Below are 25,766 nucleotides of genomic sequence, written 5' to 3' on the forward strand. Positions count from 1 at the left end.
CTGGTTTTACCAGGCGTTATGGACGGGCCCGTTAAGGGACTTCAGAGCTAATAACGGTACCGCAATTTGCGGTACTGTTATTAGCGCCTTACCCCTTGCCATTGAGCCCTATGGGGGCTCAAATGGGAATGGGGAATGGCCTTTACAATGGGGATTTACCGGCCCTGCCAAGGTCGGACTGGACCGGTAAATCCCCATTGAACGGGACCGAACACGGTCCCGTTATTGGTGGTAGTGCCATGACTACCACCGACCTTGGAATGTGTTGGCTGTTCAATTTAAAGCTAAAGAAGGAACAGATGCACCCAACATACTCATCATTAATATTTATGACCCTCCGTCCAATCTTTCTACCGATCCGTCATTTTAGGGGTGATAAATTGAGGTTCTTAAGATGGCAATAGGGAGCAATGAATTGGCTTCACCCAAGAAACTGCTCATAAAATTGGATCCCTGAGCCCTGATCTGTTCGAATTTCCTATGGAAAACCAACCCTGGAAAAATATGGTAATAGATGTTTTAAATTCTGTTGGGTTGTGTTGCTCAGCATGGGGAAGTCCTCAGGGTATTGCGTAGTGTAATGAACAATTACGAGGGCATATTTGTTGCCCAGTTTAGTGGTTTGCAATGATCCAATGATATCCAACCCCAACCGGGAGAAAGGGAGTTCTATTATTGGTAAAGGGTTCAGAGGGGCAGGCAAGCGAATATTCAGACTGGTTTTCTCACATATTTCACATGCCTGAATGAAGTTCTTTATACCAGTATGGATACCTAGCCAGTAATATTTCCCAATGATGTGTGCCTAGGTCTTAGATTGTCCTAAGTGTCCCTCTTTCAAATCAGAATGTGTGTTCTATAGCACAAACTTCTGATGGGTTTTGAGGATTACTAACTAAGGCCTTCTATGGAGGTTTCCTTTCTGTACAGTAATCCTTGCCTTAGGAAGAAACAAGGACTTCCCTTCTCTAATCCTTCCCCTTCAGGAATCCCCTGCAAGAAATCCTCAGTGAGTGATGGATCATTTCGCTGGGCGAAGGCTAGATCTGGAAGGATGGTAGGTTCGTCTTCCCTTTTTGCCTCAGTGGTAGGTGGTTCGTCAGCTTCTCGAAAGCCTAAGTCATCTCTTTCCATTTCTTCTGGTTCACTCTCTACAAATCGGGGAAATAGAGCCCCGCCCTTTCAAGAATTCCCTGTGCAATTCTGTCAACACAATGTACTTCAAATGGAATTTCACCATGGTTCTGTAGGAGAAACTTTATGTCTCCCTGGAAGTCAGGATCTAAGATACCCACTACGACATCCATACTGAACTACCAGACCCGGACAGATTTTTGAGCCAATCTTATATAACACCGAGGAGGTGGTATTAAGACTAAGGGCCTCATTACACGGTAGGCGGTAGGGATTTACCGGTACCGGTAAAATACCGGTACCGGTAAATCCCTGCCGCCTTACTACGAGGTCCCTTAGCGGGTTGGAGTTTTAACGCCTGCTTTTTGCAGGCGTTAAATACCAACCCGCTAAGGGACCTCGGAGCTAATTACGGCACCGCTAAATTGCGGTGCCGTAATTAGCGCCTTCCCCATTCCCATTGAGCCCTATGGGGCAGAAATGGGAATGGGGAAGGGCAATGGCGGAAGGGGGATTTACCGCCCCTCCAACCTTGGGATGGGGCGGTAAATCCCCTTTCCGCCAAGGCGGTGCCGGTATTTTACCGGCATGAGCCATGGCGCTAATAGCGCCATGGCTCACCGCCTACCGTGTAATGAGGCCCTAAGTCTGTGGGAATCATTTCTATTTTCCCTGGAGGGATAGTAGACTTCTCTGCTGTTACAAAGCCTAAGGATTGTTTTGTGGTGACAGAGGGATCTGAGACTCTTTGACTAAGCTTCTGGTATTTTAGGGTACCCCTAGTTGTCTCAATTGAGTCACATCCCACTCCTGACGCCACTTATAAGAAAACATGCTATCAAACAGTAAGACACACATAAGTTATCACAGTTCAAGGGTGTTAATTGAACTTCAATTGGGCTTGAAAAATGTCAATCTAATTCTAAATCAAAAGATCAGAGCAGGCTATGATCATCAAATAATAATAACTCAGTCCTAGTCAAGTCTGTCAAAATAAAAGGGCCTATACTAATAAATCTATTGCCAATCCTTACTTCTAAATAAAAATAATGTAATAAACAATGTTGTGCAAAAGAAAATTGTTCATGAAATGATAGTTCACGATATTCGAGCTGTTGGCTTCCCTACCCCATGTTTTCAGCATGGGACGCGTGGCACACTGGAGCCTACCACACTCTCTGGATTCTCTAGCACGAGATGCAGTTCAAGATTTCAACATCAGGGCCTGCTGTGTCAAAGTCTCTTTGTCATTCAAAGTCTCTTATTTCAGATAAAACATTAAAGGTCCTTTCCTCTCAGGATTTTCACTTATGCTCAGGTGATTTGCTGTTCACCCGGGGGCCCCTCTGCTGTGTTCAGACCCACTTTAACACTAAGGGCCTCATTACACGGAAGGCGGTAAGGGTTAACGGTCACCGGTAATGGTACCGGTGACCGTTAACCCTTACCGCCTTACTACGAGGTCCCTTTGCGGGTTGGTACTTAAACGCCTGCTTTTTAGCAGGCGTTAAAAACAAACCCGCAAAGGGACCAGGGTGCTAATTACGGTACTGCAATTTGCGGTACCGTAATTGGAACCTTCCCCATTCCCATTATGCCCTATGGGGCAAAAATGGGAATGGGGAAGGGCAATGGGGGAAGGGGGAATTACCGCCCCACCAACCTTGGAATAGGGCGGTAATTCCCCTTTCCTCCAAGGCGGTGCCGGTATTTTACCTCCATGGACCAAGGTGCTAATAGCACCTTGGTCCACCGCCTACCGTGTAATGAGGCCCTAAATCTTCAATTGGTCTCCCTCAGCTAGGCTCGCAAAAAAAAAAATTCAGGTATTCAGGTACTTTTCCAAACTTTCTCGACTTCATCAAAATCAAAGACTTTCGATTGTGGCAGGATTTTGCTTAACATGTTGCAGGACATCTTTGTTTCACATTAATTTGTTCTTTTTCAATTGTTCTCTCTCCGCCAGGCTCAGGCCAAATGTATGTACATTTGTCACTTCTCAGCTTAATACCTTACAGAGACCTTCGCTTGAGCACCCATGCAGTTCCAGACCACTCTGTCAAAGAAATTGTAGCTTGCTTTTAAGTTCAATCACTCATCAGCAGCTCAACTTCATTTGCGTCTCTTCTCACAGGCGTTTAACAATGTTAGTTCCATAGCTCGATATACAATGCTGATGCTGGCAGCCTTGGCATCAACACAAACCAGTCTTGTATCAGTCTCCCCAACTCACCGGCTGTGTTGATTTCACGGAATAGAAGCAACTTTGTACTTGGAGCCAAGGATGGTACCACCATGGCTGGTGTATCTGCCTGCCTTGATTATTGATGCATAAGGGCACAGGTTATCTCCGACACACAATGCAGGATTCTTCCGTCTGGTTTCCTGGTCTTACAATTTCTATCTTTGAGGTCCCTGGAAAGTAACGGTTCCTTGTCGAAAAGGTCAAGGGAATTTCCCTCCTTATGATCCGCTTCGGTTTTGCCGTCTTTCCTCTCTTGCTCAACTGATGTCTCGAAACTACTGTTTCATTGTGTGCTTTTTCTCGCTCAGAGTGGGTTCTCGTGCTCTGCCTTTTATCCATGTGGGGAAGTGTAATGGAAGTCAGGTGTGTGTGATGGTGAGTAATTGCCTTATCGCGCGTGACCAATGTACTGGGACACATCAGGTATACTGCTCGGGTGTTAGTCTGTTTACTCTATAGCGGGCTGTTTGTGAGAAAGTGTTCATGTTATAAAGGGAGGTAGAGTTCCTAAATATCCTACCTGGTAGGATGAGGTAAAGGTGTTACAAGGAAGGGGGTACTGCATCTCACCAACCGGTTTCCCACTCCCCGAAGACCCCTCTCCCAGGTGATCTTCTCGCACTGTACCACCCCCAGGAACTGTATCCAAAAGCGATGGCCGTGTCCTGGCCACTTGGATGACAGATCCTGGGGACTAGTAGGTGAGACACCTTCTAGTGTCTCACAGTGGTCCCCGGCCCCAGACACCCTTGTGGATGATGCAGAGGGGGTTTAATTGGATCCTTGCAGCAACCAGGAGCCAGTGGAGAGTTTTTAGGGCTGGAGATATGTGGTCTCTGGGCTTGAGGCCAAGGATAAGTCATGCAGCCCTATTCTAGATAAGCTGGAGGGGATGTAGAGAGTAAGAGGGCAGCTTAAGGAAGAGGCTGTTGCAGTAGTCCAGCCTAGAGAGTACCGGAGCTCTAGAGACATTGAGCTTCTGGGGGAAATTGAGGAAAGGAAGGATTTCTTTGAGGAGATACAGTTGAATGTGGGCCTTCTTGTCAAGGTCTACGATGTGAGGGAGGAATGAAATAGAGAGGAGCCGAAGATGATTTCAAGGTATCCGGCTTCAGCTGAAGGAGAACAAGGAGAGCTCATAGAGTGTGGCTAGAGTGAAGGGAAGAAGAGGGAGCAGAAGACCCAATGGCAAGGACCTCCATCTTGCTGACTTAGAGGTAGAGATCATTGGAGGCACACCAGGACTGAATGGCAGATAGGCAGTCAAGAATGATGGGAGAAGTAAGGAGAGGATCAGAGTGAAGTCTGAAGAAGAGTTGTGCGTCAACTGAATAACACTGGTAAGTAAGGGCAGAAATTTGAAATTAGATGCGCAAGCAGATCAAGATAGACTTTAAAGAGCCAGGGAGAAAGGCCAGAGCACTGTGGAATGCCACAGGTGTAGATAGAGGTAGGAAAGGAAAAAGAGCCCAGGATAACATGGGAGGGAAAGTCAGTGGGGAAGGAGGTCAGCCAGTCCAGTATCCACTCCGAGATAACAATGGTATTGTGCGGCTGTTTTATGGAGTTGAAGTGCTTTACTGTATCAAATGCAGAGGGGAGATCAAGTAGAATGAAACAGCTGTAGAGTTAGAGTCAAGAGATGCAAGCAGTTCTTCACAGGTGTTCAGGAGAGTAGTTTCCGTGCTTCTGGATGCTCGGAATCCAGATTGATTATTGTGTAGGCAACCAACAAGCTCAGTATGCTAGGCCAGATGGGGGTAGACCAGCTTTTCCAACAGTTTCCCAAGAAAGGGAGTGATCGTGATGTGGCAGTAGTTAGCTGGATGCGAGGGGTCAGCGGAGGGAGCATTGGGAGTACCTGAGGGAAGAGGGGAATGCCCAGTAGCAAGAGAGTGATTACTGATATCAGCAGGTGAAGGGGCAAGTGAGCCAATATTGTCCTTAATAATTCTCGAAGAACAGGGGGAGGTCAGTTTGGAGGAGACCTTCATAGAGCAGACAACTCTAGTAACCTTGTTGGATATGATAGGAGAGAAGGAGAAGAGAAAGGCAGAGGGCGGATGGGAGGCCATAGGTGGCTAGGGGATGGGAGTAGGGCGGGGGGGAGAAGGAAGAGAGAGTGCTCAGGATATCCTGAGTTTTTGCATTGAAGTGAATGGCTAATGCAATGCACAGGGTCTGAGAGGGAAGAAGCGAGGTGGAGACTGCTGAAGGGTTGGCTAGTTCCTTTCAGATTTTAAAGGGTTCAGCCCTGTTGTTCGAAGCACCAGAGATGCATGCCTGGATGTGGGCCCTTGTCTAGGAATGCATGGAAGGTCAGTATTGTCTTTGGAGGGTGAGCCTGAGGTATGCCACTTCCATTCCACAGCTCTGCACTTGCGTTTCAGGGCTGCAAGTACAGAGTCCTACCAGGTGTTACGCTTGATGGCAGGTGGCAGGTTTCAGGCCGATCCTCATGACTGGGGCAAGAATGTCGAGAGTGTTTGTGATGGCAAGATGGAGGTTGCTGAGAGTGGAGAAAGAGGTGGAGTCTGCAGTGGGGGGGAGGAGGATGAAGGTGGATGTGAAGGCAGCAGCTGACACTCGTTTTATCGGGTGGATTTCCATGAACAAGGTTGGCAGAGCTAGTGGAGGTGCGGTCGAGTGGCAGAGAGGGCACATGTGCAAGGAGAGGAGGGGGAGGTCTCACCAAGACAGTGGGATGGTGAGTGGGGGTGAGAGCAAAAGATCAGTGTGGATAAAGGCATCAAGAGTGTTTTCAGCTAAGTGGGTAGGACCAGAGGGGAGAATGGAGAGGGATAGCAAGGTGCAGCGGTCACAGAAGAGAGTAGACGCTTTGAGTGATGAATCAGGATGGATTTTGAAGTCACCCTGGGGAAGGAGTTTAGAGGTGGATGTGAGGAGAGGACTTGGGCAGCCACTTTGTTGGCACAAGTGAGGAAATGTGCTAGCCCTACTACCCACACTAACCCCACCCTATCTCCACCCCCCACCCTACCCCCACTCTCTCAACCAACACCCATACACCCTAACTGCACTTTCACTACCCCAACCCACCCTTTACCCACTCTCTTTAGACCCTCCCATCAACCCTATAACCACTCTCTCTACCCCAACCACCCACTGTACCCCCACTCGCTCTTCCCCCACCCACCCTACTTCAACTTTATCTTCTGCCACCCAACCCTTCACTCTCTCTTCCCCTAACCATCTCTCTACCCACACCCATGCACTCTACCTCCACTATCTCTCTTGATATTCACCCACCTTACCTCTGATCACTCTACCCCCATCCACCCACCCTACCTCCACTCTCTCTACCCCCACCCACCCTTCCTTGACTTTTTCTACACCAAGCCACATTACCTCCACTCTCTTTAACCCCACTCACCCACCCTACCTCCACTCTCTAACCCCAACCACCCACCCTACCCCATTCGCTCTACTCCCACAAACCCACCCCTCACTGTCTCTACCCGTATCCACACATTCTACCTCCACTCTCTCTATCGATACCCACCCAAACTACCTCCAATCTTTCTAACCCCAACCATCCTCCCTCCACTCTCTCTAGCCACACAAACTCACCCTACCTCTGCTCTCTCGACCCCCACCCACCCAACCTCCACTCTCTCTACCCCATACACCCTACTTCCACTCTCTCTACAACCAAAGACCCTACCTCCACTCTCTCTACCCCAACTGACCCAAACTACCTCCACTCTCTCTAGCCCCACCCACCTTACCTCCACTCTCTCTAACCCCACCCACCCACTGTACCTCCACTACCTCTATCCTGACCAACCCTAACCCCACTCTCTCTACTCCCACCCACCCTACCACCACTCTCTCTACGCCACCAACCCAACCTCCACGCACTCTACCCCACCCATCCACCCTCCCTCCACTCTCTCTATGCAACTCACCCACCCTGCCTCCACTCTCTCTACCCCACCCACCTACTGTACCTCGACACTCTCTACCCCACCCACCAACCCTACCTCCACTCTCTCTACAACACCCACCCACCGTACCTCAACTCTCTCTACCCCACCCACCCACCCTACCTCAACTCTCTCTACCCCACCCACCCAACCCTACCTCCACTCTCTCTACCCCACCCACCCACCCTACCTCCACTCTCTCTACCCCACCCACCCACCCTACCTCCACTCTCTCTACCCCACCCACCCACCCTACCTCCACTCTCTCTACCCCACCCACCCACCCTACCTCCACTCTCTCTACCCCACCCACCCACCCTACCTCCACTCTCTCTACGCACCCACCGACCCTACCTCCACTCTCTCTACCCCACGCACCCACGCTACCTCCACTCTCTCTAACCCACCCACCCACCCTACCTCCACTCACTCTACCCCACCCACTCACCCTACCTCCACTCTCTCTACCCCACCCACCCACCCTACCTCCACTCTCTCTACCCCACCCACCCACCCTACCTCCACTCTCTCTACCCCACCCACCCACCCTACCTCCACTCTCTCTACCCCACCCACCCACCCTACCTCCACTCTCTCTACCCCACCCACCCACCCTACCTCCACTCTCTCTACCCCACCCACCCACCCTACCTCCACTCTCTCTACTCCACCCACCCACCCTACCTCCACTCTCTCTACACCACCCGCCCACCGTCCCTCAACTCTCTCTACCCTACCCACCACCCTACCTCCACTCTCTCTACCCCACCCCTACTCTACCCACCCACCCTACCTCCACTCTCTCTACACCACCCCTACCCCACCCACCCACCCTACCTCCACTCTCTCTACCCCACCTACCCTACCTCCACTCTCTCTACCCCACCCACCCACCCTACCTCCACTCCTTCTACCCCATCCCACCCACCCAACCTCCACTCTCTCTACCCCACCCACTCACCCTACCTCCACTCTATCTACCCCAACCACTCCCCCTACCCAATAACCCACACGCCCACCCTAACTCCACTCTATCTACCCCCACCAACCCAACCTACCTCAACTCTCTCTACCAACATCCACCAATCCTACCTCCACTCTCTCTACCCCACACACTCACAATACCTCCACTCTCAGTACCCAACCCCCACCCTACCTCCACTCTCAATCCCAACCGCCCCACCCTACCTCCACTCTCAATCCCCACCCCCTCACGCGACCTCCACGCTCAATCCCCACCCCCCCACCCTACCTCCACTCTCAATCCCCACCCCGCACCCTACCTCGACTCTCAATCAACACCCCCCCACCTTACCTCCACTTTCAATCCCCACCCCCCACCCTACCTCCACTCTCAATCCCCACCCCCCCACCCTACCACCACTCGCAATCCCCACCCCCCCACCCTACCTCCACTCTCAATCCCCACCCCCCCAACCTCCACTCTCAATCCCCAGCCAACCTCCACCTCTATCTCTACACCCACCTACCACAACCACACTCTCTGCCCCTCTGATCCTTTCTCTCACACTGTCGCTTTATTTCGTACTCTCTCACTTTCAACCTTTCTCGCTCATATTTCCACGTAATCATCATCAATGGCACCCTTTCTTAATCGTTTCCTCCCATGCTCTATTCTCCTTCCTTCTCATTCTCATGCACACCTGACCCATTATTGCACCCTCCTTTGAAACTTGGCACTCTCCTCCTTGCACCGTAATGCCTATAAATGTAAAATGCAAAGAACAGCAATAAATGCCCAAAATATTGGCTTTGCGAATGCCTTTGTTTTATTTCCAGTATTGCCTTCTTGTGTTCCTCCTTTCACTGTAGATTTCAAGGTTTCTTTATTTTTTTTCCTAAACCCATTTTCTTAAGTACACTTTAAGCTATCCTGAAGTGTGCCCGTGTACTGTATCAGGTGAGTGCCTGGACGTTTTATGCCTGGGTTACCATACTGGTGACTCGCAACAGTCTTGAACCATGTAATCTTGTTCGCCATTGTACACATGTAGTAAATATTTAAGCAATAAGGTTGCCTTCTTCGGGCCTGTACAGGATTGTTTAATAGGTCTCACAGGCACAGAGACCTTTAAAGAAGGAATATGCTCTTTTCAACCCGGCAATGGCCTGAAGAGGAGGGCATTATTGATATTAGACCAGTCCACCCAATGAGGGTAGAATCTTCTGTTTAAAACAAGGTAAGACGAGGAGAAATATTTCTATGTTGTGACTGATGTCCTACAACAGTCATTGGGCCTCATTCCGAGTAGGGCGGTAAGGGATACCGGGCACCAGTAAGGAGACTGGTGCCGGTAATCCCTTACCACCCTACTAGGAGGTCCCTTAGCGAGTCCCTCCTTTAACGCCTGGTCTGACCAGGCGTTATGGACGGGACCCGTTAAGGGACTTCAGAGCTAATAACGGTACCACAATTTGCGGTACCGTTATTAGCGCCTTCCCCATTCCCATTGAGCCCTATGGGGGCTCAAATGGGAATGGGGAATGGCTTTTTCAATGGGGATTTACCGGTCCCGCAAAGGTCGGACTACACTGGTAAGTCCCCATTGAACCAAACACTGGTGCCGGTACCGTTATTTGAGGCAGTCATGGCACAAATAGCGCCATGACTACCTCCAATCTTGGAATGAGGCCCATTATTTCCCTCTGCCACTTTAATTTCTGCAAAGGAACTGCCGATATTGCAATTTTCTAATAACCATTAAACAAAGATACATTTGATAGCACTAGATTATAACGTAGCATGCATGTCCTAGTACAGTCAAGCATTTCATAGGAAATCAAAACAGCATAGGCTTACCAATAGGGCTGCCATAATGGGACCATGAACCACGTAGAGCAAGTGGGTTTCGACGCTCATCCAACACCTGAAATAGGCGAGCAAGACACAAGTTAAGAACATTGCACTTGTAAGGAAAATGATGGTGCTTTGCATATTTCAGAAAAGGCAACACGAGCGCTTACTTGTCATCAAAGTATTTTGTTCTCGCCACAGCATGGATGGACGCTGGCACCAGCGGGAACCCTAAAGTGATTAAAGCAAATAAATCAGTCTTACTTTCTTTGGCTAGGAACCTCTACATTAAAGCACGGAAAAGCTTAAGTCTTCTTTTATGCGTCCAATAACGTTTATATTCAGCTAATCAAATTAGTCAGAAGGGGCTGCCTGAATAATTGCTGACCTCTAACAGCTTCCACTTGCAATAAAGAAAATGGAGGATGGTAGCAGACTAGGTGATACACTTAGTGGATTGCATGATGAGTGGGCTACATCAAAATTGGGAAGCCGACTCATCAATACATACGCATTGTGGAAAGTAAATTTTTGATGTTTGGTATAACGCCCAGTAATTATCAAAGGGCAGATACAGTTCCAGATGGAATGTCTACTCTGGAGAAAAAAAACATCCCAAACGCAATTTGCGGGCCCATTATTAGCTCCATGGTCCCTTAACAGGTTCCGCTAAAACAGGCTGGTAAAACCAGCCGGTCCTGGTGGGACCCACTAAGGGACCTCATAATAGGGCGGTAGGGGGTTAACGGCACAAGCATCCTTACCGGTGCCATTAACCCCCTACCGCCAGGGTCGGAATGACCCCCCATTATCACAGATTCAAAGATCTGATATGGGGAGGTGAAGTGTGAATGTGCCATTTGGACAATACTAGCCTACACACTAGGCATGTTTTCATTTGTACAACTTGAGGCAAACATGTAATGGATAAGTGATTTGAAAACCAGAAATGTAAACTCATACAATTAGCCACTATCCCACCGAGGAATGCCATTGCAGAATCTTTCAGCTCAGAGTTCAGTCAGTGGAACAATACACTCCATTAGCACCAAGGGGGTGAGGTGAACTGGCTCCCAAACCAACCAGGAAGCTCGAAATGAGGCCTGGTCTAGGCAGCCTTCCAAGCTCTCGGAGCAGCAAGAAGCACACACTTCACTCCTGGGCCTCCAGCCTCCAGTCACACCGCCCTATTGCTCATTCCCCCACACTGCCTGGCCTCTGTCCCACAATCCCCCACGCATCTGCTTCCCTTCCTCCTGCCTCTCTACACTTGCACCACGCCCTGGAGACCCAACTCTTTACTCTCGTGCCAATGGCTGTCATGAAAGGGAGAAGGGACTAGGAGCAGTTCCCTCACCCCTTATTTCTTTGGCAGCCCTTTTCATGAGAAGTTTTTAAACCTGTGAAAAGACTGAACCGCCATTTCACAACTTGCAATCACAGTTATTGCCGCCCGGACGGCATACTGGGCTGCTAATAGCTATAACCCCTTCAGTGGGCGTCATTCTCGTAACCTGTTTCAAGGTGCTGATGCTCCCCACTGTGGGAGATATCCATTATAATATGCACTAACATTTTGAAAGGGGCTGTATTGCAACATACATGTGGCACGTCTCTCAGAGGTTTAAACATCACAAGGACGTTGAGATGGCTTTCACAATCCAAGTGCTCATCTTCGATGTGTATGATATTAAATGTGACTGCAAAGTAAGTCGTTTTTGCCCTTTACGTCAAAGAATGTGACTCTGCCAAGTGAATGCCTTTCAATATGGAAAATGAGATGCATGCATAGTGCAGGCATTACAGCACTGGCATGCATTGGAAGTGAAGTCATTAATGTCAGCCTTGTTTTGAATTGTATGCAACATAAATCCAATTCAACTTTAAAGGTGAATCCAAGAACACCTTCAGAGAATGATAGGCCACAGTGTAGTAAGAGTAACATGATATCAACAGCAAAGGAAACATGTGTTTCAAGTAAGGTGCTCACATTTATTAAAAGCTAATATTGCCATATCAAGGTGAAAATGAGCATTCGTAAACGCATTCAGAATTGAGGAGCCAGTTCACTAAAATTGCAGAGAAATGCTGTGCTTGGGTATGTGCATGTTTTCACAATGCACTTGTTTACCTTCAGAAATCCCACCCCCCTGGCCAGTCACAAGGCAGCTATGTAGCTCAAAGCCTTGCATTGATCCACACTCCCTGCCTCCCCAATGCACTGCATGCCCATTTGTTATCATTGCAGGGGACACTAAGATGGTAGCCTTCGGGTTTTCCCATATGGAATTGATAGCATTTACAAGGTAACACTGTGCATCTGTGCCATCCCACATCCAAGCGGGAAAGTATTGCATTTTGCGTGTGGTTGGCATTCACATGTGCTGAGAAAACGTGACTCGCTGCAGGGACATTGAGAGCCAGCAATGGCCTTGGTGCCAAGTACGGTTTAGGGCCCATCCCTCACATGCCATCTTGAGAGTGATTGGTAAATGGTATTCAGTGTGTGGGCAGAAGGGGCAGGCATGGCATTTCTGTATTTGGCTGGTCTGCTTAGGGTATAATGCTTTGTAAGTGGTCTCTTGTCAGTTGTCAATGGACTGGTAGGCCATCATTGGGAGGTGTTATTGGCCTCATGTATGACATCACCAGTGGACTATTATGCCCACAGTGTATGCCAGACTTATACAAGCAAACAAGCAAACACCAAGTAATTGAATTACGGGACATGATGGAAATGTTTTTTTATAATGAGCCCGGAACGCACAAAGGGGACTGCCGTACTTTCTTTTCACTACATAGCCCATTTGAAGTACTAGCCAGTACATTTTGTCACAGTAGGCATCACAACCTATCCAGGCATCAGGCACAGGGACATTTTGGAATTATTATTGTCGGGAGATATCATTATGAGGCAAGACAACACTTCCATGATGCTTTACTGACTTCATCACGCGCTGTCACAGTGGGCCTCATTCCGAGTTTGGAGGTAATCATGGCGCTATTAGCGCCATGACTACCTCCAATACCGGTACCAAGTCCGCCTCGTTCAATGGGGACTTACCGGTCTATTCCGACCTTTGCGGGATCGGTAAGTCGTCATTGAAAAAGCCATTCCCCATTTCCATTTGAGCCCCCATAGGGTTCAATGGGAAGGCGCTAATAACGGTACTGCATTTTGCAGTACGGTTATTAGCTCTAAAGTCGCTTGACGGGTCCCGTCCTTAACGCCTGGTCAAACCAGGCGTTAACGAAGGGACCCGCTAAGGGAACTCGGATTAGGGCGCAAATGGATTACCGGCACCAGTGTCCTTACCGGTGGTGGGTATCCCTTTGCGCCCAACTCGTAATGAGGCCCAGTGTCTAACTGGTGAGGATAGAGTCAGGTGGCAGATTATGGGCCTCATTCCGAGTAGGGCGGTAAGGGTTAACGGTCACCGGTAACGAGACCGGTGCCGTTAAACCCTTACCGCCTTACTACGAGTTCCCTTTGCGGGTCCCCGGGGTTAATAACGGTACCGTAATTTATGGTACCGTTTTTGCCGCCTTCCCCCTTCCCATTGAGCCCTATGGGGGCTCAAATGGGAATGGCCCTGGTGAATGGGGAATTACCGGTCCCTCCGACCTCGGAATGGACCGGTAATTACTCCATTCACCAGGCCGGAGTTTGGACGAGTTCGGAGGCGGCCATGCCGCAAATTGCGGCGTAGTTACCTCCGAACACGGAATGAGGCCCTATGTCTCCACTATCATTTAAAAATGAGCCAGTATTCCAATTGAGGATATTTAATACAATTGAAACCTGCCCACTGAACTGGGCGGCTGCTTTAGAATTGACAATGTGCAAGACAAGACAAAGTTTAATGCCTAGTCCTCCACTTACTTAATTTGCGACTGGTTCTGACCCACCAAGGAATGAATCTTACAAAATTAAGGGATTTTGTTTGTTCCCAATTAAGTTACATCGGAGGAATTAACATGTAAATAGATCTCCACATGAAATTGCACTGTAACCTCAGTTGTCACATCACTGGAATGTATGATGTTTGGGCTGCGTATAGGATGAAGGATGTAGGACTGTGAATGCAATTTGGCCTGAGCTGGGGGTGAGGCTGGATAGGGCAAAGTGCAACAAATGTGCATTAGAGGAGCTGCTCTGACAGGCACAGCCACTCCTCAAAGCATGTGCCTCTTCACAGAAGGGTGGGCTACAGCACAAAACATACTTCTTCACTGCTGAAACTATAGTTTAGAAAGCCCATCACATATGTTCATAATTGCAGTAACTGAAAAAGTTATGAAGCCTTGAAAACAGAAGAGCACGGGCTCTGTGGCTCATGTAATTGGACCCTTCAGAAGAGCTCCATAAGCTATCAGAGGACCGTTTCTCAGCTTTTATGCAATTGTCCTGCCTAGTAGACTGTAGCTTTACTATTTTCCGTCTTATTTATGTATGTGTGTTTCCACTTAGCTGGTTTAGTATTGTCTGCCTACGCCTATTTGTGGTGATTGTGTCTTATTTAGGACGTTTTGGGGGGTATATTAATAATCATAACACTTTTTGCACAATGCACTTTTTGTTTTGAGACTTGTTTGTATGTATAGTGTGATGTTTGAATTTGTATTGTTGTGTTGATAATGTGTTGTTGCTATTTAATCATGAGCCAGCTGAGGCGGCCTTAAACAAATATAAAATATGCGTAAATAAATTACTTTTTTCTATTCAAATTGCATCCTCAATCAGCCACTGTGTTTTGAATTCAACTTAACAATATAACAGAAAATCAAACATTCATTTCATGTAATTGCATTAACCCTTACAATGACCTCTGTGTTGAGAAAGCGTAACTGAAAACATGTTGTATTTAACAGTCTGTCATACAGCAAATGTAAAGGAGGTGCATTGCATTTCTATTTCGTCCAAACTCGTGAGCAGTCAGAATGGGGTTCTAAGAGCATACAGAGTGCACAGGGACGGCCTTAGCGGCAACAGCACGCTAGGCGAATTGATGCTCCCCCTACCCGCGCGCCCCTGTTCAACAGGGGAGGGGTAGGGGGTGCGGAGGAACCGTACATTTTTTTTCAGGCTTCCCGCTCCGGCACCTGGCAGGGAATTAAACACTGCAATAGGACGCTCATGCTAATGCATGAGCGTCCTATTCCAATGCAAACCGCCTCGCTCCCGCGTCAGAGCGGGGAAGTAATTTTCTGAATATGGTGCTGATGCTGATGCCCCCCACGGGCACATTTAATAACAAAAGGGCGCCTTCTCCCACTACGCTAGCTCAAGGGAGCCCTTGAAAGACTTTCTTGAGCTGGCGCGGCGGGGGGGTCAATGGCGCCTGCGGTGCCAATGCCGGTCGCCCAGTTTGCCCTGCCCTAACGCCGGCCCTGAGAGTGCACTTCCCATTACTATGTGGGACACACATCTTTCACTTTCTATTTGTCTTCTCCCCAATCTGCAGCTATATCAGTCATTAAACAATGGCACTTTTTTTAAGTGTTGTTCAATTTTCATACCTTTTTGGTAAAATGCGTTATAGTTGAACATAACAAGACACTGAAAACGCTGACAGGCTTGCTAGGTGAACTATACACTGCTGCACGCCAGGGGGCCTCATTAGTCCAGCGGTAGCTGTGCCGGAAAAAAACAGCAGGCTGCCGCCGGACTCATAGTGAATTACCAGCTCCGGACTTGTCGGAATCACTGGGGTATTACAACCCCGGTGATCCGGTAATTCCGGAGCCAGCATTCCGTTATTCCCCATGGGGAATGGGGACCATGGAAACACCAGCATCGTCATTAATGGTGCCGGTGTTTCCATTTCAGTCTGCAGGCGGGTGGCATTACTCCCTCCAGGTCAGACCTGGCGGGTAGTTTGCCGGTCCGGAAACAACAGTGGCGGCGGGTTTGCCACCACCGTTGTTTCCGCACTGGCAACCTTGTATTGAGGTCCAGGGTCTCAGACAGCCTTGGAATGAGTCTAGGAGACAGCAAGTCAAATAATATGACAGCTCATTATGAAAAGATGATATCTGTGCAAATAATATTTCTACTGTCGCTCACAGAGGAGAAACAAATTGCAGGTAGTTTAGACAAGCAGCAGCTACTGCACAATACTCTACTTGAACTGGCTGAACGCATATTATTGTTCTCTTCTTCAGAAGCCTTGGGGTCATCTCATGAAAAAGATATTAAGGCACATAATTGAAAACCTGCAAAAAAGATTGAAAAGCATGGTGCCAACGAGGTATTTCTCCAAGAAGGTATATAGTTAGTATGGTGTTTCTATTTTTTGAATTGCACTAATTTTTATTTTGTTATTTTATAATTTTTTGTTTTTTTATTTTTTAAAGTTGTTTTTATTGGCATTTTCAAAGTTAACAAAGAAACAATCCCCCCCTCCCCAAACAAAAAAAAAACCTTATACATTCTCATGAGTGGAATACCATGAGCTGAAAGGTTGAAAGCATTTACACAGACAAAGTGGAATGCCCTCTCTGATGTGAAGGTGTCGCACTGAAAGTGCTCAAGTGCATTCTGAGTGTTGAGTATCATTTGCTTGTTTCAGATCTCCATCATAAATACTCTGCTTTAATTAAAAGAAGGGATTCCCTCATTATTTATATATCTTTAAACTGTGCCTTCATCTAAAATAATGTAATAAAACACATAACAATTAATTTTCCAATGGAGAATGAGCAACTTATTTTTTTAAATGTGCAACCTCCCATGTTATAATATTTCCATGTGTTTGCATGTTTCAATGCCCTGGGCAATATGCCAACACCAGCCCCCTCTAGTGTGCTTACAGGGACTCATTAACTAGAGTGAGTGTGTGTGTATTTACTGCCGTCAGCACATTGAACTCAAAAGACACACTGGGGGTCATTATAAGGTAGGCGGTAGCCGTGTCAGGAAATACTGGCACGGCTGCTGCCGGAGTAATTTTTTTACTGGCACCCGGCAATGGGGATGTACCGGGGCATTCTGGCCCCGCCGGACCTGGTAATTCCCCTTCACATGGTGCCAGTAAAAATTACTCCACATTCCCATTTGAGTCTCATAGGACTCAATGGACATGGGGAGGCCGGTAGCACCAGCACCATTATTAACGGTGTCGGTGCTATTGTGTGTGTCTGATCGCGGGTGCTGTTTCGCCCGGCAGGTCAGACCTCATTATAATGGGCCTCATTACAACTCTGGAGGTAGCCATGCTGTTAAAAATGGCACGGCTGCCGCCGGAGTTGTATGTGTTCTGGCACCCACGAATGGGCAAGAACCGGGCCATGCCAAGCTCGGCGGACCCGGTAATTGCCCATTTGCAGGTGCCGGAATCAAGGGCCTCCCGATCCCCATTCTGCCCAATAGGGCTGAATGAGGATGGGGACGTCGGATGCACCGGCACAATCAGAGTTGTGCCGGTGCACGCGAGGTGCTCAGCTCGCAGGTGCCGTTACACCCACCAGGAAAAACCTGGTGGGTGAGACGGCACCCGCAAGCAGAGGTCATAGTATGGCAGTCCGGGAACAACCGTACCGGCATGCTTAGCAGTACCGTAGTTCCCGGACCGCCATGCTTGTAATGAGGCCCAATGTTTCTTTTCTGTAATTGGGAGTGTTTGACCTCTAGCAGTATTTTTCATTTGGCACCATTTTAGGTTTACCTCCATTGTGGAACGAGGCCCGTTCATTCCAAAAAGTCCACACCAATCACTTTCCCACCACCATTCTTGTGGGAACCATGGATGATGAGCATGTTGTTAATGTTCCAATTAATATTGTCATGGTGTAAGCCGTGCTATCCAGCTGATTAGGCTGTAACGGGAATAATGGAAAGATGCTGGAAGCCAGTGGAATGTATAGTACCACACAGAAGATTGAATTTATTCACAAAAGTCTGTATTTATTTCTGTACATTCCATTTAAATACATTTGTAGATAATGCCAATGCTATATTCCTATGAACTGGTCCAGTTTATAGTTGTTTATCATGAGTTGGATGAGTGAAATAAGAAAAGCTGGAGCATGGGCAGCACATTCGAATTTCTGAATGTAGCGCAAAAAAGTGTTCTGCTGGACTATTGGCACAGGCTATGATGCAGGCACATTGTGCATGGCAGCCATGGGCCATGCCCTGCAGACACATCAACCATAAGCACTGTTCCAAAGGTATCTCTAAAGGTTCCTTTTCCTTGGCTACAGCACCTCAAGATCATGTATCAGACTGAGTTCCCTTAATGAATGCACCACTGGATGCTTTGCATTGCAGGCACAGTGGCTATATTTATATAGAAAGATAGATCATTAAAAAAATGTGGCTGTTGAAAGTTCTGATTCCATGCTATAATTATGTTTTAACTAATGTTAATAATAAACATAGAGAAAACTCCAGTTCAAGGAATGTTTTATTTCTGAATCAAAATAAAAATAAAATCCTGATATTCCCTCACCATGGAATGCATACGAGGTCCCACATGGAAGCACATATTACATCACTCCTGGCACCACCATTGATATTTTAGAAGTGTAATGCAGAGCTGTTGCTGGTATTCTGAGTGGCAGAATTGCACAGAGAACTTATGTAAAGGACCTGGCCAGGGTGTGTTGAGGAATGACTTTGATCTGCGGAACATATCTTAGTTTTAGTGGACAAAGCGTCCCCTTATGTAGCATCTCCTTTCCCACCATTACAATCACATCCTCACAATTTGGGACAAAAAACATCCTATTTTCATCTTAATCTTCCGATTGTGAGAAACCTGAGGGTATTCTCACTCCTACCCCCCAGGATACTCTTCTCATGTAACCAAGGAAAGGCCATTGCTTTTGGATCCTGACCCTGGGGGTGGAGACGCAAGAGAGGATCACTTCGGTGGAGGGTCCTTGAGGATTGGGAGTGGAGTGCCCACAGTTGAGACATGGTATCTCCCTTTCCCTATGGAAGACCAACCTTACCCTCCCCTGGCCTTTATGGGCTATTGTAGAATCTCTCCCCTCATTTCCCCACATTCAACTTTTGAAAGTACAGGACAAGGAAGAGGCGACTAAGAGTAATGAACATTAAATCTTCATTTTATCACTCTAATACTAGGACGAAGTCGATGCCTGCAGATTACTTACAGATTCAGGCATGTCCCTTTAAACATGGTCAGACATATCCAATTAGGAATCCACACTTACAAACTGTCAAGGGTTTGCAGCTGTATAAATGGAGACCAGTGCAACAAGCAAAGAGAGCAACAGGTAACCAGCAGGGGATCAGTGTTGTGAGGAGGCAACTGTAGTGGGACATGTGAAGAAGTCAGGGCACCGACCAACATCCCAGAAAGCTTGTGGGGCCCAAGGTGAGTGGGCCGTACAGTTGCAGTGTGGGAGCCTCCAGATTGGAAAGCGACTAGCTGGTGTGCAAGCAAGTAAGAGACGGGACGCTGTCCGTGCAGGAACACAGGAATTGCTGGCATGCAGAAGACATCACCCGGCATGCAATCGGGGCTCACGGAGTAGCAAAAGGAACACCGAGGACCAGCGAGTGTTAGAGGAAGACACTCACAACCTGGAGCACTCGTAGCAGACCACATATAGGTAAAGTTATACTGAACCGAATACAAACTTGAAATTAAGATGAACTATGCATATTGAATACCAAACCGAATACAAACTTGAAATTAAGTTGAATTATACATATTGCGTAACAAATTGAATCAAAACGAGCAAATAAGTGGATTAATACATAATGGCTAACAAAAGAAACCATGAAATTAAGCACTCTGAACACTAAATGGAAATAAAACTTTATGGGCAAAGCAAGTAACTGATGAAAGCTAAAAGAAGGAAAGTGCCCAAGTGAAAGTAGCCTACAAAAAAGAAGCACAAGTCTGAAAGAGTTTAAAATAAAGGTTGGACATGAATTGGACCACCATGAAGTGAACTTTTATGTTCATGAATGGACACAGTGTGGCAAGGCCAAAGTCTGGTGAGAGGTGTGACATGGAATGGCAAGGCCAAGAAGCAAAGTAGGAGAAGCCAAGAAAGTGTGAAACTGCCAATAAAAGCCAAGAGGCAGACTAAGAGAAACTAAGTGAATGTAAATCTGTCCACAAGACAGGTAAAGAAGAACCTGTGCACGCTGATGAGCCTAGGGATCCCGGTTGTGTGACCTATGATGGGTTGACCATGTGGTCTGCCAACTGCGCTTAGACCAGTAAGCCTGAAACTGTGAAAGCTAAAGGCATTGTGAAATACAACTAGGAAGAAGCACTGTAAGCAAATTGGTAAAGCTATTCTGAAGGAGGGTCAGGTTGACCAAGATTTGTGTTGCATTTTGACAAGCAAATACTAGCTATTACTTTAAAGTCTTGGGGAAGGGAACCCTGATACTTGAGGAGCTGCAAGTGCGGTCTTGAGGATGGAGCCTCAAGACCTGTTTCTTTTGAACTGTGTTGCTTGGAATTTGGGAAGGGAACCTCAAGGATTGTACAGACCTGTATTGTCTTGAACTGGAGAAAGGTAACCTTAAGACCTTTCGTGGAACTGTTTTAAACTGGGGGAGGTGGAGCTGAGGAAGAAGCTAGAGCTGGGAGAAGCTCAGAACTTTGTGTTGATCATAATTTATTTGGTTATTGAAATCCCTACACAGTATTTTTCTTTAGTTGTGAGGGCACAGATAGGTTTTAGACACAGAGAACATTTTAGTTGAGCTCTTTGACTCAGACTTTCCTTAATTTTGTTCAGGAAGGGAAATCCCACCTTAGCATAGGGCAAGTTAGGCCTTCTACCATTGTTACATTTACTTTAATTAAACAGATTGTTTTGAAATTTGAATCTGTTGTCTGTGTCTTGCTTCATGATGCCTCCACATAATGTATTCAAAATATTCAAAATTCAAGTTCCCTCCCTAACTTTAAATTCTAGGAAAATGGTCCATAATATTCCACACAAATATAGGAAGACTTTCTTCAACAAGAAACACAACCTGACTACTACTATCTCAATATTATTTTACATCCACAACGCCCACAAACATTGCTTCATATGAAAACAAGTTCATAAAATTATTATAGATAAAATAAGCAATAAGCTCAAATATGAAAATTCATGACCGCACTGCATTTCAAAGAAAACACAAACCATTTGAAACATATATTTGACAGCATAACATTCACTTGTTTTTCTCTGATAAGTAATATCATCAGATATAAACATTGGATTACCTATAATGTTCTTATTCTCTGGCTGATTCTATTATAGGTTGTGGGCATGGTTGCTTTCTAATAACCAACCCATTTCAGAACAATATCTATATGTGGTGAAGATATATCTTGGTTGAATACCCAATCCACGGAAATACAATTCACTATTGCTAACAACCAGTCATCAATCTATTTCCTGGACCTGACCATCAAGGCACAAGGCGGCAAGGTTATATGCACTCTTTATAAGAAGGAGACAGACAGGAATACATTACTGCACTACAGGAGCATCCACCCGCATAATCTCAAGAACAATCTGCCGTTCAGCTAGTTCTTAAGACTGAGGAGAAACTGTTCGGAAACACAACAGTATAGCCATTGTTGCTGAACAACTGGAATCAAGACTAGCAGCATGTGGCAACCCAAGGAAATTGCTCAATAACACCTGGAAGAGTGGTCTATGTGCTCTGAGGGAAACACTTCTGGAGCCATGAAACAGGGATGCCGACAGTAACATCATTATGTGTGTCACCACATTTTGTCCCGATACCAACAAGATCAAGGGCATTATTAAACAATTCTGGCCACTGGTCCAACAGAGTCTGCTTGATAAACCCCTTCCAAGAATGGCAGAAACCAGCCCAGAAATTTTAGCTAATTTCTGACACATGCCCGACTGCCGAAGACAGCCTCAAGGTCTGGACTATGGAACCTAAGGGATCTGTCAGGACACTACCCCTGCGGCTCTTGCTCGGTCTGCTGGTTTCCATGCAAAATGAAATTGTTCAAAATTTCAGGCAGAGACTGGACCATACTTCACTTTTCTAATTGCAAAACATCAAATGTGATTTATGCTATCGAATGCCCATGTCCCATGTACCTCTGTCACATGCACACTGCCCCTCTGGTGTCCCACTAGATTGAACATCAGTATAATCAGTATGATCTCAAATGGTGGGTCCTCAGCAAGATACAGACTCCTCTAACACCAGGAACACATTGAATTACAAAGAAGCCTGGTGGATCTTTAAGTTGCAATCAATTGCTATGGGCCTTAACAACACGCATATATTAGAACAGGGGATGGGTTTAGGCACAGGTCAACACAATCCTGCCTCTTTATATGTACTTAGCTGTCCCTTTTCCAGCTCTATTTATACTGCCTTAGTGCATCATGGCCCTACCCCTTTCACCCTCCTCCGCCCGCTACAACACTATGCACCCTTTAGCGTAGCCTGCAGCGGAGCCCTGCCCTTGCAGGCCCCTGCTGTTGACTAACAGTCCACTTCATTTAGTTATACCCAGCCTAACATGCTCCAAATAGCCTAACATGGACACAGGTTCCCCTTCCTAGACTTTACATTCAGGGATACACATGAAGAGATCCCTATGACGCTAGAATAAGCACACGACTATCCAGGGCCATTTTACATTTTACATCTCACATTTTACTCATTGCTCCAAATAGTGGGCTTCAATCACAAAGCCTCCATTTAACAACTGTGTTTCCATTCATAGGTGTCCCACTCTGACACATGCACACTAATACAGTCTTACTAGCCACAGGAATGTGCGGCCCGCACATACTTTCCGAGTGCCTACCTGGGGTGACCTTCTGTCCGACAAGGCAGGGTTAGATGACAGACACACCCGATGCCCAGCCTGCTATTCCATTAATGATCAAATCAGCGTTTACAGCTGCAAACAGCTACCAGCCTACAATGCCGGCAGCCAGTACAGGTTACCATAGCAACAGATATAGTAGTCTGCAAACATCTCCCACAGCATTGCTCACCCGAACCAAAAAGCTGACGCTGCTTCCACGCATGTGTGCACCTTGTCAAACAGTATATTACTCTGTTGAGCATGCGTCCACGACCCCACAGCACAGCTCTTACGAACAAGACCAGATCGATTCAGCTCGGCACATTGAGCATCCACCACCCAACTCATTGTAAGCGTTACAGCTTGCATGGGTCCTACAGCCATCAGCGGCCCACACATACAATGTGGTCCGCATCATTTCTACATCATTACTACAACATACTTCTTCTTCTCTCCCCTGATTTGCAGCACAGTGTTGGGTCCACTCACCACCGTATGCCAAAATCAAGTTTTTATCACCCAAGTGTGTGCGAATCCGATGCCACTCTTCACTCACACTGCCTCCCGCATGTGACCATCAGAACCCAAGGTATGGTCCCACCCCGTTTCTGAATTACACTGCTACTTACTTGCACAAATATGGCTGCACACTGGCCTCAATTTAACATTATGTTGTCACCCATACCTCATTTTCTTTCTTTTCTTCCATTTTCTGACTCATGCAGTATAAGGGCCACCATTGCCTTGCTGCCCCTCCAGCGTGCTTGTTCAGACTACAGCAATTTGCCTCAACCTTACATGCATCTTTATTGTTATCAGCCTCAAGCAAAGCTACCAACCATTCCAGGTAAGCGTACTACCCCTTTTGGGTACTCTTCTCTCCAGAACCACCTATAGGTCCACCCTCACACTTCCACTTGCCCTCTGTCAACACAGATTCACTCTGGACTCCGATTTGACTGTACTACCAGCCCGTGGCTCCGCCACAGATGATTCTGCTTGTAGTGGCACTTCAGCGCATCTGTGAGCGCTAGTGATTTCATCATCTCAGTCACCCCGACCTAAGCACAAGGTTATTTGCTATTACTACTATAGGAGATATAACCCACCTAACCCACCTAACCCCCCATAGATCATTAACAGATCCCTCCCACCCTTGTAAAAGAGTCAGAGATTTTCTTGCTTTTAAAAGTTCTCTTCATGTGTGCTCTCACTTTCAGGAAGACACAATGCTAAGTCCCAGAAAAAGGCACCACCCTTTGGGAGTCGAAACGTCCAAGGACTTGGCTCTACAGGAACCTGTCTACATTGAGTTTAGTGAATCATGTTCCATATGTAGACCTAAGATTGGTCATTGTTTACTGCAGTCATACCCACATGAGCTGGGGTCTCTTTCTTTGAGGACACACATTTTTTGTTTGTTTAGATTAGATATTTTTGTTAGTTTGTACTTCCAATATTTTGTCTACTTTAAATGTGCAGATGTGTAGTATGGTACGCAATTATGCTATGTACCCACTTCCGCTTGCATTGATATTTTGTTCAAATGTGAAGTCTTAAACTGTTGTACTTTCAAAACACTGTTTACGTTCATCATGGGACTCATGCTCTGTACCATTTGTTTAAATCTATGAACTGGTATGCATCTTTTTTAAATGTTTCACCTACAATAGTGAAAAAAGATGAGATTAACATGAAATAAATCCCATGTTCTAGCCAATTTAAGAAGGCTAGCTTGTTGTTTGCAATTGTTACAGACTGTTTGATTTATTTACTGCAACATTTGCTATGTTACTTGCATTTCAGTCCATGGGTTAGGGACCTTGGCAATTATTTCAATGCCATTACAGCTTTTTTTTAATAAGAAATCATACACAACTAGCAGTATGATCAAATCCACACTGGCAGCTATGCCCTTTTGTGTTATGGTTTCTAATTTGGACATGCATATAAGAATACTGAGCATGGCATGTTTGGCTACTTTATCTACAGGATTGGGGTCAGGACACAAGCTTTTAATTTGTAGAAAACAATATCTAGATCTAGATCTTTGGATCATACATTTGAGATTGAAAAGGAATCAATGCTTCATTTTAATTACCATTAGGAGTCAGTTTAGGCAGAATACTTTTTTTTTGTGCAAAGTTATTTGGAAAAATTGGCATTTGTTATTTACATTGATACCACTTCCTTGGGAATACATGTGATACAATAACCTCCTTCATATTCCACTTTAGGGGGTAATCAAATGCAAATGGAGATTTGTCTTTTCAGTAAACTATGGTTTTCATGGGTCAAAAATTCTAACAATTGCTGTGAATCTCATTGTACACCATTTCACAAATCCATAAATGTTTGATTTATATTTATTAGAGGTTCAGGAATGTCAATCTCATTCACAAATAACTTATAATAACACATTTACAGAAGGAAGAGGCATTGCCTGTAGACGATGAGAACACATGGTAACCCAGTTTCTGAGGGTGTAAGAACAAAATAAAATTGTGTGTCAGAAAACTCATAGTTTAATTAATATTTGGCAACTGGCACAAGACAGTATGCCCTAAACCATCGTACAATATAGGGTATTCTATTAAGTATACTTCCACAAAGCTTCCAACAAAAGACACATTCTCTATTTAATGGCACAGTTCATAAAGAACTCCTCAGGGGTCTACTAATTTCCTGGGGCATATATCAGAATGCACAGGGGTCATTAAACTCACTTCTGGCTTGTTGTTTTAAAGGCCCAGGACAAGTAGGAACATTAACAGATCGAGGCTGCTTCTCCATGTAAGCTCTACTCCCAGTCTGTGGGCCTCATTACG

At 46.3% G+C, this 25,766-nt stretch overlaps 1 protein-coding gene across 1 annotated transcript in view; it reads right to left on the reverse strand.

The window, feature by feature from the left end:
- Nucleotides 1–25,766, reverse strand: part of CALCR (calcitonin receptor) — a 2,903,406-nt gene that overhangs the window by 963,594 nt on the left and 1,914,046 nt on the right. Inside the window, exons 11-12 of the mRNA XM_069648468.1 lie at nt 10,312–10,372; nt 10,148–10,214 (exon numbers count right to left, since the gene is read on the reverse strand). Of these exons, the coding sequence (XP_069504569.1) occupies nt 10,148–10,214; nt 10,312–10,372 (128 nt within the window). The remainder of the gene's footprint in view (nt 1–10,147; nt 10,215–10,311; nt 10,373–25,766) is intronic.

The sequence above is a fragment of the Ambystoma mexicanum genome, chromosome 2q (assembly GCF_040938575.1).
Source record: "Ambystoma mexicanum isolate Mex_15411 chromosome 2q, UKY_AmexF1_1, whole genome shotgun sequence".
Taxonomy (NCBI): Eukaryota; Metazoa; Chordata; class Amphibia; order Caudata; family Ambystomatidae; genus Ambystoma; species Ambystoma mexicanum.